This window comes from Sceloporus occidentalis, unplaced genomic scaffold (genome assembly GCF_023333645.1).
Source record: "Sceloporus occidentalis isolate IW3139 unplaced genomic scaffold, rSceOcc1.0.p SCAF_235, whole genome shotgun sequence".
Taxonomy (NCBI): domain Eukaryota; kingdom Metazoa; phylum Chordata; class Lepidosauria; order Squamata; family Phrynosomatidae; genus Sceloporus; species Sceloporus occidentalis.
The window spans coordinates 700,536-714,111 of record NW_028317215.1 but is presented as its reverse complement, the minus strand read 5'-3'; the positions used below and the strand labels follow the sequence as shown (position 1 = coordinate 714,111).

The 13,576-nt window shown below is 38.8% G+C and overlaps 1 protein-coding gene across 1 annotated transcript; it reads right to left on the bottom strand.

Moving 5' to 3' along the window:
* Positions 1-9,688: 9,688 nt before the first annotated feature.
* On the bottom strand, positions 9,689-11,600 carry LOC149276531 (calcitonin-like). The gene is made up of 3 exons (XM_089503555.1): positions 11,515-11,600; positions 11,064-11,195; positions 9,689-9,884 (listed from the first exon to the last, which is right to left on the bottom strand). Exons 1-3 carry the CDS (start codon positions 11,598-11,600, stop codon positions 9,689-9,691), a joined length of 414 nt encoding a protein of 137 aa, XP_089359681.1.
* Between the last annotated feature and the right edge of the window lie 1,976 nt (positions 11,601-13,576).

Sequence of the window (13,576 nt, the reverse complement as noted above, 5' to 3'; positions counted from 1 at the left end):
CTGAAACCTATAGATCCAAGATGATTTTCTGATTTGGCTGGATGACGGGTGGAACCATTGCCACCCTAACTGTAGGCAAAAGGTTGACGTTGACTCACAAGAACATCAAGTATATTATTGTCTCCATTCGGAAAGATGAGGATGAAAAACATGTAAAACTAATGAAATACACTGCCCTGCTAAGAAATGTTCCTGATTCCTTCCGCACGCTGAGATCTTTCCTAAAGTCGTAATAAAATGAGTTTTCTTTATTGATCCTCCCACCGCCCGCTCCATATCTGAACAAATCGCTCTCATGTTTGGCTTGGTGAGGATGCATAGGTTTAAATACATAATATTCAGTAGACTCAATAACTTGAGAGATGGGGGACGGTGTCTGATTAATTCTTGTTGTTAGAAAAAAATAAATAAAAAGAATGCAGCCCATGGAACCAGCATCGCTAAGTGAAAGGGGTGAGGAGGAGGGCTGAAGATAATGGGGTTAAGGGACTTTGGGAGGTCCTGTATAAATATGCCCCTCCATTATGTGACTGCCACTTCTAATTAGTTTTTTCTTACCTCAATTACCCCCTCCCTCCCTGTTATTAGTAGGATGATTGAGGCTCTTCTCGTCGGTGTCACAGTGGTGGGGCTGGTCAGTGTAAGATGGGGTGAAATAATGGTTGGATAATAGGAAATCGTGTGTTTCTGGTTTGGTTGGTGGTTTCCAGCTGGTTGGTGGCCCAGAACCTGGTGTGGGAAAGATGCGTCTCAGTAGGCTCTTTCTGATTGGTTGACTTATTGTGTTATTAATTGTATTAATAATTGATTGTGTTTGTTTCCCATACATATTACAATCTGTGGACAATTTTTTATCCAAAACAGTTTGTGTGTTTATTTAGTGGTTAAGTCATGCATTTGGTGTTCAAATGAGTATGTGTGTTAGTACATAGTGTTAGCATGAGTGTGTGACAGAAAGTTGTGGTGTTAGAGTGAGTGATGTTAGAATGAGGGTGTTTTAACAAGTGGGTTTAGAGTGTCAAGGGAGAGCCTAGAGTTGGTGGTTTGAGGGAGAGAAGGGAGTGTGTGTGTAAGTGTATGGTGTTAGAATAAGTTGATGTGAGAGCGTGTCAGTATGTGCGTGTTTCAGTAACGGGAGAGGCAAAGAAATACTGAACTCAGGCACCACTAACCCTAGGCTCAACCCTGGCCCCCTGACCATAACAACCATAACATTTTTTCTATTAAATAAAACTTAGAATTCCCACCTGTCCATCCCAGAAGGGCCTCATCATTCGTAGGGGTCCTTAATTTCCAGCGAGTTTTGAAATATATAACTCCTTCGAACTGAGTTACAAATTTCCAAATGTGCCTGCTGGCAGCAGGTTTAAGGGAATGCCTTTTTTTTAAAATTTTATCAGGAAAGCAAGATAATGGACTTTCTGAGCGCAGACCGTATAAACACTGATGTCAGACTACATTTTTACTTAATAATGTTAAAAGGGTCCTGGAACGGGCTTAACTATTTAGGCTCTCGCTGGGCCACCTCGTCCAAACCGATTTCAGCTGCTTTCTGCCAACAGCCAGGCAACAATTAGAGCAAACCAGCCATGTGTAAAAAATGGAAATGCCAAAAAAAAATGGGGAAAAAATTAAGATGATATTCATTTCTAAATAATTTCCAGAACAATGTGTGTTGTCTTTAAAAATCTCTTCTACCATTTAAAAATACAACTGGTTCTATTTTGTCATTTTTTATGTGTTGTTACATTATTGCTTTTAACAGAATTATTAGGGTAAAAAATATTAACCAATTAATGCCAGAGGAGTATTGCCAGTCGGTGACTCTCATGGAGGTCAAGGGTCATTGATGTCTTGAGGTCTTAAAGGAAACTCTTCTGATTTAACATATATTTTATTTAAAAATTGTGTTTTTGTCTAAATATCTAATAAAACTCAAATATTTAAAGAGACAGAGGGTGTTGGAAACTACCTAACAAAAATGTATCTAAAGTATCTGTATTAAATGTATCTATATTAGGCAAGTTTGGCTCTTATGAGTCTTGGCATCCTACCTGTCTTACGACTTCTTATGTTTATCTTGGGAACTGTCATCCAGTATCTTGTATTATCCTTGTTAAGGCTTTGTTACAGCGCTCATTATTTTATTTATCCTTTAAAACAAAAGAAACTAAATAGAAGATTAAAAACAGAGCATCTATTATGTAGAACGGCCCATCATTTTAAACGAAATATAATACAAAATATAGTCATTAAATTCAATTCCCGGTGAGTGGGGTGCTGACCGCCGGGTCAGGGCTTGCAACGTTCAGAACGTATTAATGGCAAAAACTGTTAATGTTTCGCAAAACGGTCCAATTATGGAAATAAGATATTCAATGAATATACAGTATATATATCTATGTATATAAATATATATACTGTATATTCATTGAATATCTTATTTCCATAATTGGACCATTTTGTTAAACATTAACATTTTTTGCCATTAGTACGTTCTGAACGTATATATATATATATATCGAATTTGCCGGCAGGTCGGCCCCATACGGCCCCATCTAGTCTGTTCCTGATGTAGAGAAGGGGTATGTGTGTTTGTTTGCATATGAAGTTTGTATAAGTGTGTGTGATCATGCAAGTGGGGTGAACGAGTGTGTTAGAATGAGTGTGTGTGAATGCATGTTAGTGAATATGAGTAAGTGTGTGTGTTAGCATGTGTACATCTGTGTGAGTGTGTTTACACGTGTGAGCCATATTGTATGTTAAAAGGGGGCAGCAAGGGGCAATGATGGCACAGACAAGCTGCTTGGGTGCAAAGATTGCACAGATAAGCTATTTGAGGTCACTGACAAGCTGGAGCAAAGATGGCACAGGTAGGCTGTTTGGGGGCAGTGATAAGCTGCTTGAGGCAAAGATGACACTCACAAGCTATTTGGGGCAAAAGGTGGCACTGTGGAACAAGTTGTTGGTAAAGTTGGGGGCCCCAGGGGCCCCTGGCCTAAGTAATATGCTACTGTTGTTAGTGTTCTATTCTAATATTCTAGAATCACAGATAAGACCCATTGGACTCATCAAGTCTTTCTACTCTTGTACTTTCTGTAAGAATTTGGTGACTTGATCCTTGACTTTTTTCCATCACTGGACCACCAATGCTGAAAGGCTGTTCCGCTTATCCACCACCCACCAATATGAGAATATAACCTCTTGTCCTTTAAAAACTTCGATTGCTTACCGACAAATAAGTGACAGCAAGCGATGCCATGCTCACAATCATATTTGGGGGGGGGTTATCTTTTAGCTCAGGAAACCTGTTTTAATCATTGAGTAAATCTAGGTGTCATTGTTCATAATCAGAAATACTTGCCCTTTAAGTAAGTTTTATGCATGGTTTTTGAGCGCATTGTTACAGTAAACCTGACACCAGTTTGGGAGGAAAATAGACATTTATATTGAAATAATTAGGTGACAGAGCAGCTCCGGGATGACACCTGGTTCTTTAAATAGCAGAAAAGGCGTACGATCCAATGTGTCAATTTTATTCTGCATCAAATCAAAGCACAATCACAAAAATATCACAAAAATATCACACATATTCCCAGATTTGCCTTTTGGAACATTGATAAACGCTGAAAGTTTAAATAACAGCAAATATTACATGTGATTGATTACAAATGGTTCAAATTACAGAAAATACCCTTTTTTATTGTGAAAACAGAGCGGATGAACTAAAAAGAACTGTCATCTGTAACTCCCGAGAATGAATTACATAACATTATTTATTTTCTGACGCACACATCGGTATCCGTGTTCTCTTCAAATTCAAACTTCAGTTGATATCTTATTTTTTATTGTCTTATTGTAACAAAAGCTATTGCTTGTTCGCTTAATGAGACATTTTAAAAACGTTCTAAAAAGTAACATTTCTGCTTAATTATCGACTACAACAAAAAAAGGATTCGTTATGGGGATCCCATCACCCATAATATTATAATCTGCCTTTAAATATTCCCGTAATGCACCAATCATTTCTTGGGTCCTGGAATTGTGGGTACCCTCATTAGCATATTTAATGAGCTGCAGCGTATATTTAAAATAAGAATCAATTCTGTTTGCTAGAAAGGAAACAGTTTAAGGAAATAAAGTTTAAATATATGGTCCATGACATCACAGCTGTTACCATGGAGGTTACAATGTATCGCTGCGGGGAAAATGTATCCATCGTTGTTGAAGGGGTTTTTTTTATAATATTCTAAATATTTTAGATATTTTTCCTGTCTACAGAAGCTTCTCTAAAAGCCAAAACTTCATTAGAGATCAGAAGTCGGTATATTGATCCAAATGCAATTTGACTCGTTGTGTGGCCTTATAGTATGATGTAATGTAAGCCAATGATTTATCTCCCATGACTTCATCCTTGTACGACAGACCGCAATCCTCGTCTGGATCTGGTAATACGTCTTCATTCCACTTCGTATCATTACAAATATTGCTTTTTTTTCACTCCAGTCAATTAGAATTTGGCAAACGCCGGGGCGGACGGTAAACCTTGAGCTAAAATGATCGCGTGTTTTCGCTGAAAACAAATAGATTTGTTTATAATAAAGCGGTTATTTTCGTTAGCCTTTGCAGAGGATGGGCGTTCAGAAAAAAAAATAAAAATCATTTTTTTCCCCCTGATATACGCTTACAAAAGGTACACTTATTATTTTTATGAATTGTAATGTTTCCCAGAAAGCATGACTTGCTGAAATATTAAGTAATGATCACTTGTATGTAAATGTATAATTCTAGGGTGGTAGATACACGGAACAGCCTCCCAGCAGAAGTGGTAGAAGGTAATACAGTGAGGGTATTAAACATGCATGGGATAGACATACGGCTCCTGAATCTAAGACGAGACCAACGACTGATTAAGGTTTGAGTCTTTACAGCAGGAGACGGGCTAAAAACGGGCTAATTGGGGGCCAAAAGGGGCCGATCTGCTGGCAGGTTCTAGATTTCTATATTTACAGCTTCCTTCCAGAAAATATAGTCATAAATTTATTTTTGCTGCAATGGAAACATGTTAACCAAACTCCATCACGCCCCCCCCTATCTACCGATCCTTCCTGCTTTTAATCCCAAAAATTGGCAGAAAAACCCAATTAAGCTATTTTTCTAATTTTGCAACATGGGGGGTCTTTCTTGACTCCAAAAGCCAATCAGATTTCTCCTCAGATCGAGAAGCCTTAAAATATGTCATTTATTGTGTCATTTATACCCCATTATGCTCTGCTTTTACCCCTTTTGGAGGCATCTGGTGTTTCTGATAGATCCCCCTCTCTGGGCGGTGGATTCCGTACCTTTACTGCCCTCACTGTAATGGATCCCTTCCCTTGTTGTGGATGAAATTCTTTGTACATTTCTGTTAATGATCGGCACGCTGTAGAGCTCTTTATATCGGCCCCGCACATATTCATACGTTATAATACCCCCTCTAAGATGTCATTTTTCTACCGTATATAGATGCAACTTTTTTAGTGTCTCATCATAATAATGATTCTTTCTAAATGCCATTAATAAGCAGGGGGGGTTCAGGGCTTTTTCAAAAGCTTTGCTTTGAGTTTCCTAAATGATTCGGAAACTTTGTATCAATGAATACTGTGTGTTTTCTCCGCTCTCCGCGGGATCTTCCATGCGCGGCTCGATGATGTAATGACAGCAGACGCGATCCTTCACAATAAACTCGCAATATTCCCAAATCCACGTGTATTTTTTTTATAGTGGGTGGCAATATCTTTTAATAAGGCTCTTCGTCTCAGGAAAAGGAAACCTGAGCTCGATGTGATCTGAGATAAGTCAGGCTGCTTTGTGGGATAGACAGCGACAGTCTGTTTTGAGTTTTATTTATTGTAAAGCGACAAGATCTAGAATTATATAGACAACTCTAATTCCTAGTTATGGCGGATGGTAGATCGAGCTTTGATGGATGGAGAGAATGTGAAAAAGGGGGAAAGAAATGCAACGGAAGAGCCAAGGAAGTATAGTAACCTATTTTACTTTACTGAGGAGGTGGTGGATAAGTGGAACAGCCTTCCCGGGAGAGTTGGGAGAGGCCGATACAGTGAGGGTATTAAACATGCATGGGATAGACATACGGCTCCTGAATCTAAGACGAGACCTACGACTGATTAAGGTTTGAGTCTTTACAGCAGGCGAAACGGGCGACTAGGCGGGGGCCGATTGGGGCCGATTTGCGTCTAATCTAGTGCTCTCTGGGCTTCCTCCTCCAATATTCGGGAGCTTCAGCCATAGATTTACCCCAAAATACCTTCCCTGAAGCAGAAAGAAGTCTGAATGTACAGAAATAAAAGCCGTGAGAGTCCAAGTGTATCTAAAATACTTTTTTAATCTTGCTGAAATTCACAATTGAATACAATGTTTAATTTTATTTTTTTTGTCTTTTTTTTTTTAACATACTGTACAATCATGTCAGTTCATTTATTTTACGTCAAGGCACCGCACACCATCGTTTTACAGATATGCCTTGGGAGGCATCATTTTTTTTTTCTTTATAATCCCAGAGATTAGTAGATTATGCCATGATCAATAGCATGGATCCTATTGCACATATATGCCGAAAAAGATAAATAATCAATAAATGCGGTCACATTTTATTTTGAAATATAATATAAAAAAGAATATAATCATTTTGTTTTGTTTGGGGTTTTTTTTGTATCATAATAAATACCTCTTTTGTACAATACATAACAGAAGTGCTTTAGCAATGTTTCCAAAAAAAGGAAAACAAAAACAAAAAAAAAAAAGGAAAAACAAAATGATAAAATTTTTACGATGCAAAAAATTGTTTCGTTTGGCCTTCTTGATGGTTTTCATTCTTGGAAGAGAGTGGACGTTGATGTCTGCATTTCATGGCAATCTGGAAAAAAAATATTAGAAATTAGAAAAAAATGTAATTCAAAAAATACATATTATTAGACATTTTGGGAAGTGTGGCCCTCGTACCTTCTTTTTGATTGGCTGTTCATTATGTGCAATTTTAAATATTTTTTTTAGATGTGTAGTCCAAATGACCCTATCATTATATATATATTTATTATTTTATTATATATTATATATTTTATATATGACAATATAGGTATACATATCTATTCTTGTTACAGTTATATAAAGTTTTGCTTTTTGGGGGGAAAGATCCACTTTATCTGCTTTTCAAGGCAATCCAAATATTCAGTTGAATTATTCATATTCTAACAGCCTGCTCATCATATAATTAATTTAACATTTTCTCGTCCGGCTTTACTGATGCTAAGAAAGTACTTTAATGTCTACCTGCCATAAACCAAGTCAAACAGTTCTTATTGGCTACCACATCGACCAATAGGAAGCCTTCATTGAGATAAATATCCCAAGAACAGCACTTTGGAGATATATTTATAGAACATGGGATCAATTTAATAAGAAATGAAAACAGGATTTGCTTAGGATTTTATGCATTGTTGTCTAATTAGAATTCTAAGAATTTAATTGGGATTTAATTTAGAATCCATAGGCTTTCTGTAGCGTTTTAATTAGAGGAAGAAAAAAGACTAATTATAAATCAACACTGGAATAAATGGATGGAGATAAAACGTCCTGAATCGGTACATAATTAACCCTTAACCTCCAGTATAGCTGACTAGCCTTTTTTGGATATGTAGATTTGCTGTGATTCTTCTCCGTCTACAAGGAATACAAAAACTGCTGGGTTTCTGCTTTCTAACGGACCTTATTTGTGAAAATTTTTGGGGGGTTTTGTACCACTTGTACCACTTTGTCTCAGAACTCCCTAATCTCATCTCGTCACACTCAACAGTAGTTGGTGGAACTTCCTCTTGAAAAGAGGTGCTTGAGGGTTAGAAGTTTAGGTGCAAGGTAAGGAAGTTTTATTTTACTGAGAGGGTGGTAGATAAGTGGAACAGCCTCCCAGCAGAAGCGGTAGAGGGTAATACAGTGAGGGTATTAAACATACATGGGATAGGCATACGGCTCCTGAATCTAAGACGAGACCGACGACTGATTAAGGTTTGAGTCTTTACAGCAGGACAGCGGCAGACTAGACGGGGGCCGAATGGGGCCGATCAGCCAGGAGATTCCATGTCTCTATAATATATTGTTCAGCATTCAAACATTTTAAATAATGTTATAGCCCCACACCCTACTCTAATAGCTGCCAAAACCGAATTAATGGGAAGTCAAGCCATGGTCTATAGGGGGTCTTTCTTTGCCACCCAGTGAGGGCCTCTTTTTTAAGTAATTTCCATAAAGGATAAACATCTTTGGTCTTTGCTGATTGGTTCACGTCGCTTTCTGTACAGTAAAAAGCCTGAAAATGATTATCTCAGCTTTGGGGCGGAATAAGATAAAGGGCCGATGTAAGAATTACCATGTTCCTGATGTCATTTCTAAGTTTAGACGTGAAGGCTTCGTCTTCGCCTGCCAAAAGCTTTAGACCCGACGTTGGTTGGCACGAAATTGCTTTTTCCCATTCCTCCTGACCTGCTGAGGAAGTCGGCCAGGCGGTGGGTTACACACGTCGCTGTGTTACAGGACCTTTTCTGCGCGATCACGCTGCTGTTTCAAATGACAAAACAGATCCATGAATGTTACGTCAAATTCTTCATCTAAAATAAAAATCTATAAAATGCTTGATTTCACTCACTATTATTTTGAAATATTGCTATGGTCATTGGTTATGCTTTTTGAGAATATTACAAAAAAAAAAATGGGATGGTCTTGGTGGTACTAGATACATTGTATCATTTCTAGAATTTTGAAACAATTTCTAAAAAATTATCAGATTTATGCAGAAAAAAAGCTATTTATAACGTTTACAATTATTAGAATTCTGTTCTCTATGAGACATAAAGACATCTATGGGCAAGTAATAGAAGAATCATTTCAATTAGCTGCAGTAAAGTTAACATTTTTAACAAAATATACAAATCCTGTTACAATGTATCCAGCAGACATCAACCAGAACATCTACACAAAATAAACACACAATAGATACAAACAAAATCAACACAAAAAATAATATATATACATATTAAGAAGACAAAAAATAGTCTTACCTGCTAAAGTCAAATTCTTACATGCAATATAAACGTAGATTTCCCCGTTCTCCTTAATTTATATAAACACTACTTTCATTTTGGCTTATTCTGGACAATATTTAATTATTTTTTTTTTAAATGGTTAAAATCTACGTTAAAACGTATCCTTTTCTGCCTTTTTTTCCTCTCAATTAAGACAACAGCTCTTATCCTTGTAGAAAAATAGGTTTATTAATTAAGTGCATGGTTTCCACATGAAAGATGAGTTTATTTATACACAGTGTTGCCAGCGATGTTTTTCGTGATTCATGATAAAAATGTGAATAATCATTTTGAAATTTTTGTGATCTCCCCATCCCGTCATCTTATTTTGGTCTATAGTATAATATATAGATATTAGGTATCAGAGGTTGTGTGTTGCAGTGGCTGTGTGCGGTTGTGTGTTACTTGTGCGTTCTGAGATCGGAGTCAGAAGTCCCTGTCCATGGTGCTGAATCAAGACACAAGTCAAAAAAGCAATCAGGTCATCATGCAACTTAATGCAAACCACGCAGGTCCTGCCTAGGGGGGAGGGGAGGGCTGCGATGGAGGGGTTAATTCTCAAACTGCTCCCCGTAGCTTGCGTAACGCTCATTGTCCATGTCACCCATCGCGTTTCTTTTCTTGCCAGGGGTCCCGGCACCGACATCAGTACGAGGATACGTTTGCAATTTGTGCAGGTCTTGAGACAGTTTCCCCAACACGCATGTGCTTAGGCTGGAGCAGCGTTTGGAAATGGGTCTATCCAGGCTGCAAAGGGGGACAGAAAAGACAACATGCCAAAAAACCAAGCCAACACAAAGAAAAAAAACCCAACATGCGCCTCCCATGCAACCGCTTTCTCCCATGCTTTTTTGAGTAGTGTGTGTACGTATGTGTGTGTGTGTGCGTCTATGTTGACCTTGCGCAAGAAGCTGGTTGTGTTATAATCATGCTCGGTGCTGGGTGCAGACCATGCCTTGTAGAGTGCCAGCAGACTGCCACAGCCCTGCAGATATGCTCGGTGCTTTTCTTGCATGCTCGTTGAGCTCATCCTAATCATGCTTTACGTCAGGAATACAAAAAAAAAAGAATATTCAATCCAGGCCATGCGCCCCATTGATCTCCCGGTGAATGAAGTCATTGCTAAGTGCGTTAGGAGGACGGCCGGCTGATATTGATGGTTTCACTGCAGACAAACCAGCTGTCGCACAGCCCATGCCTTACGTGTGAGCGGCGCATGCAGGACGCTGACTTTGGAGCTCAGATTTGGGGGGGCGACTCAGCTGCCCCACCTAGCCCCCACCCCCCTTCCAACCCCTCCCCCCCTCCAAAAAAAGAGAATTTTCATCAATTAGGGACATACCTCACTCAAATCACATCAAACCTCCTTCAAACCACATTGAACCTCCATAGGGACCTGATTTCACTTTAAGATTATGATAATAACAGACAAATCATTTAAACTATCAGTTTTACAAAAAAAAAAGGAAATTGGTACAAAAAACATGAATTATGCCATAAATATAAATGTATTGTGTGTGCATGCGCTGCTTTGTCTTTGCTGATGGAACAATTAGGACGTAACTCCTTCTTTCACATTTTTTACAAAGCTCTGACAATGAAACGATTATCTCTATTTGTATTGATGTGTAAATCCAGCATATCCACCCATGTGCTCTGCGCTATACAGGAACGTTAACAGTGTCAGCTTTTGCAGTAATAAGATCGGTAAAGTTATGTATCAGCTGCTGGTATACACTGTGCTGTACCGTACATCTCACTTTAAATGCACCAATACATGCAGCATTTTACTATTATTTTTGCAGTGCAATAGATTATATGATACGGTGTCTATTACCAGGTCCTGTGATATTCTCTGCGCTGTACAAAGCTCTCCTGAGACATCTGTGCTGTGTGTTTTATTAAAGAGACTGCTTTTGCCCTTACCTGTTGCCCTCGCTGGCCTGTTCCAGCTCCTCCGCTGTCATCTGTACAAACTCTTTGACCAATGCATTCAGTAATCTTCTGGCTTCATAATCACCAACAGCCACCCTCTCTGGCACTGACTCCAGCCCGGGTCTTAAATGCAAGAGAAAGAAGAGATAGAGTTCCATGTTCCATCCTGGGTCAGCCTTGGTATAACAAGTGCAGCTCATGAAGTGTCAGCTCTTGGGGCGGTAAATGCATTACTTGCATTGCATGGTACTCAATGAGTTAGCAGCACAATTAAAATATTTCTACAAGGGAATTATTAATATTCCAGACAGCTACTTGATGCATGCGGTTCCCTACATGCGCATGCATGCATCTGATCAGCTGCATCCTATATTTAAAGAGACAGAAGAGGCCACAGGGGTTGGGCTTGGGGGTTGTTGGATGGGGGGGAGAGCTTCCTTACCTGACTGGGGCTGCTTGTGAGCTATGCATTTGGAAGACCACCAAGGCAAAGGCTGCAAGTAGGGAGGAGATCTTCAGCACAGCCATAATGTCCTACAAGAAAGATTTAAAGGGACAGGGTTGGCAGACTGCCAGGTTACCCATCAGCATTACCATTCTGATATTAAAAATCAGCCCCTGGGGGCACCATTCCCATCCAAGGAGCCTCTCATCCTAATCAGCAAATCCAACTGCAGAGGCAGTCACCGGCAGTCTCATCCCCCAGCCAAGCTCTCTCTCTCTCTCTTTATATATGTATATATATATATATACAAGGTGAATTGTTGCTTTCTGCATATATTCCTTTTTTTTCATATTGCAGAATAATTCCCATCCTTGGATTTTTTTTTGTATTCTAGTAACCATTTGACAACCAGGAAGAAGAGGGGAAAAAACAACTCTCAGATGGTAACACTTTGCCTGAAGTGCTCTGTCTCTATCACACAAGAGTGACCTCAAGAAATGTGATTTATTCCTAAAGCTGGGAAACTGAACACTAATGTAACCATTAATCAAGATAATTCTGATAATTCAACAATGTTGGTGAAATAGTCAAAACTTTTACAGTACAATTAAAATAAAATATATATATGTATATATATATATATATATATATATATATATATATAATAAACACTTTTTAGCCATTTTTTTACATTTGGATAAAAGATAAAATAAAATGAAAAGAGAGTTGGGTTGACTGGTTCAATAGATATATGTTGGAAAAAGCATTGAGAAGGCATCTTTTGCATATATTAATACATAGTAGAGCATACTCACCAGCCAATAGTAATTCTGTGCAGCCTGTGAAATGTGTTGGGGTCCCTCTGAAACTAATGTATCCAATTCTCAATGCTTTTCAATGGCCAGACCAACCTCTCTTATATCTGCAGCCTGGGTGAGAGTGTGTAGGCGTTTATGATCATTGATGCCCAGCCAATCAGACCCAACCCTGGCTTATTGTGACCAATCCCAAAAGAGGCATGATACCCCAACGTTCCAATGACGTCACCACAGTCACTGAGTATTCCATTCACAAAATTTGCCAGTCATTTGGCCTCCTGACAGAGTCATTTGCATTGATGTCATTGCAAAAAAAAAAAACAAAAAAAAAACAAACCTTAATGAAAAGTAAGAGAAATAGCCTCCGGTCATTAATAATTTATCCTTTCCTTACTTGTCTCCCCTTATAGAAAAAAAAACTTTAAAAATACAGAGAGCAAAGTGGACAGGTCCAATTCTTATTAAAAGCGACATCTACTGCAAACCCTGCTGCATTGCAGAAAAAAACTCACAGGGTTATAGGTGGGCAATGCCCCAGGTCCTGGGGGTTTTACCAAGAGGGTCTACAACAGCTGTCCAGAAATAGAAGGTTCAGGATGTGTGAGGCAGGGGCATTAACAGACAGGGGGCATTAACAGACAGGGGGCATTAACAGACAGAGGCACTGACACACAGACATGGGGGAACTGATAGGGGCATTGACACACAGACAGGGGGCACTAATAGACACAGACAGAGGGACTAACAGACAGACAGAAAGACAGGGGACACTAATAGACACACCGGGCACCCCGGCAATGGCTCAGATCACCTGTAAAATGTATCACTCTCTGCTACAAAGTTACGGCTATAGGAGATCACAGCGAGTGAGGATGATGGATAAATAAATGGGTAAATGATGATGATAGATAGATAGATAGATAGATAGATAGATAGATAGATAGATAGATAGACCATTTTGCAGACCAGACTGTAATGTTAAATGTAACACAATTAGATTAAGTACTAACCAAATATTAGCCTATAAAGCATTTGACAATAAAACTCCACTAAATCCTGTGCATGTTGTCAGGAGATCATGATGTCTTCATTAACCTGGAGTCCCATTCACTGGATAAAAAATGGGTTTCCCTAATTAGACCCCCCCAAGGGAGGAAATCTTTTCCAAACACAAACACTCCCTTTGTTCAGTCAGGCAGTGTACATACTACTCATTAAATGCACCCACTTAATGGCTAGTG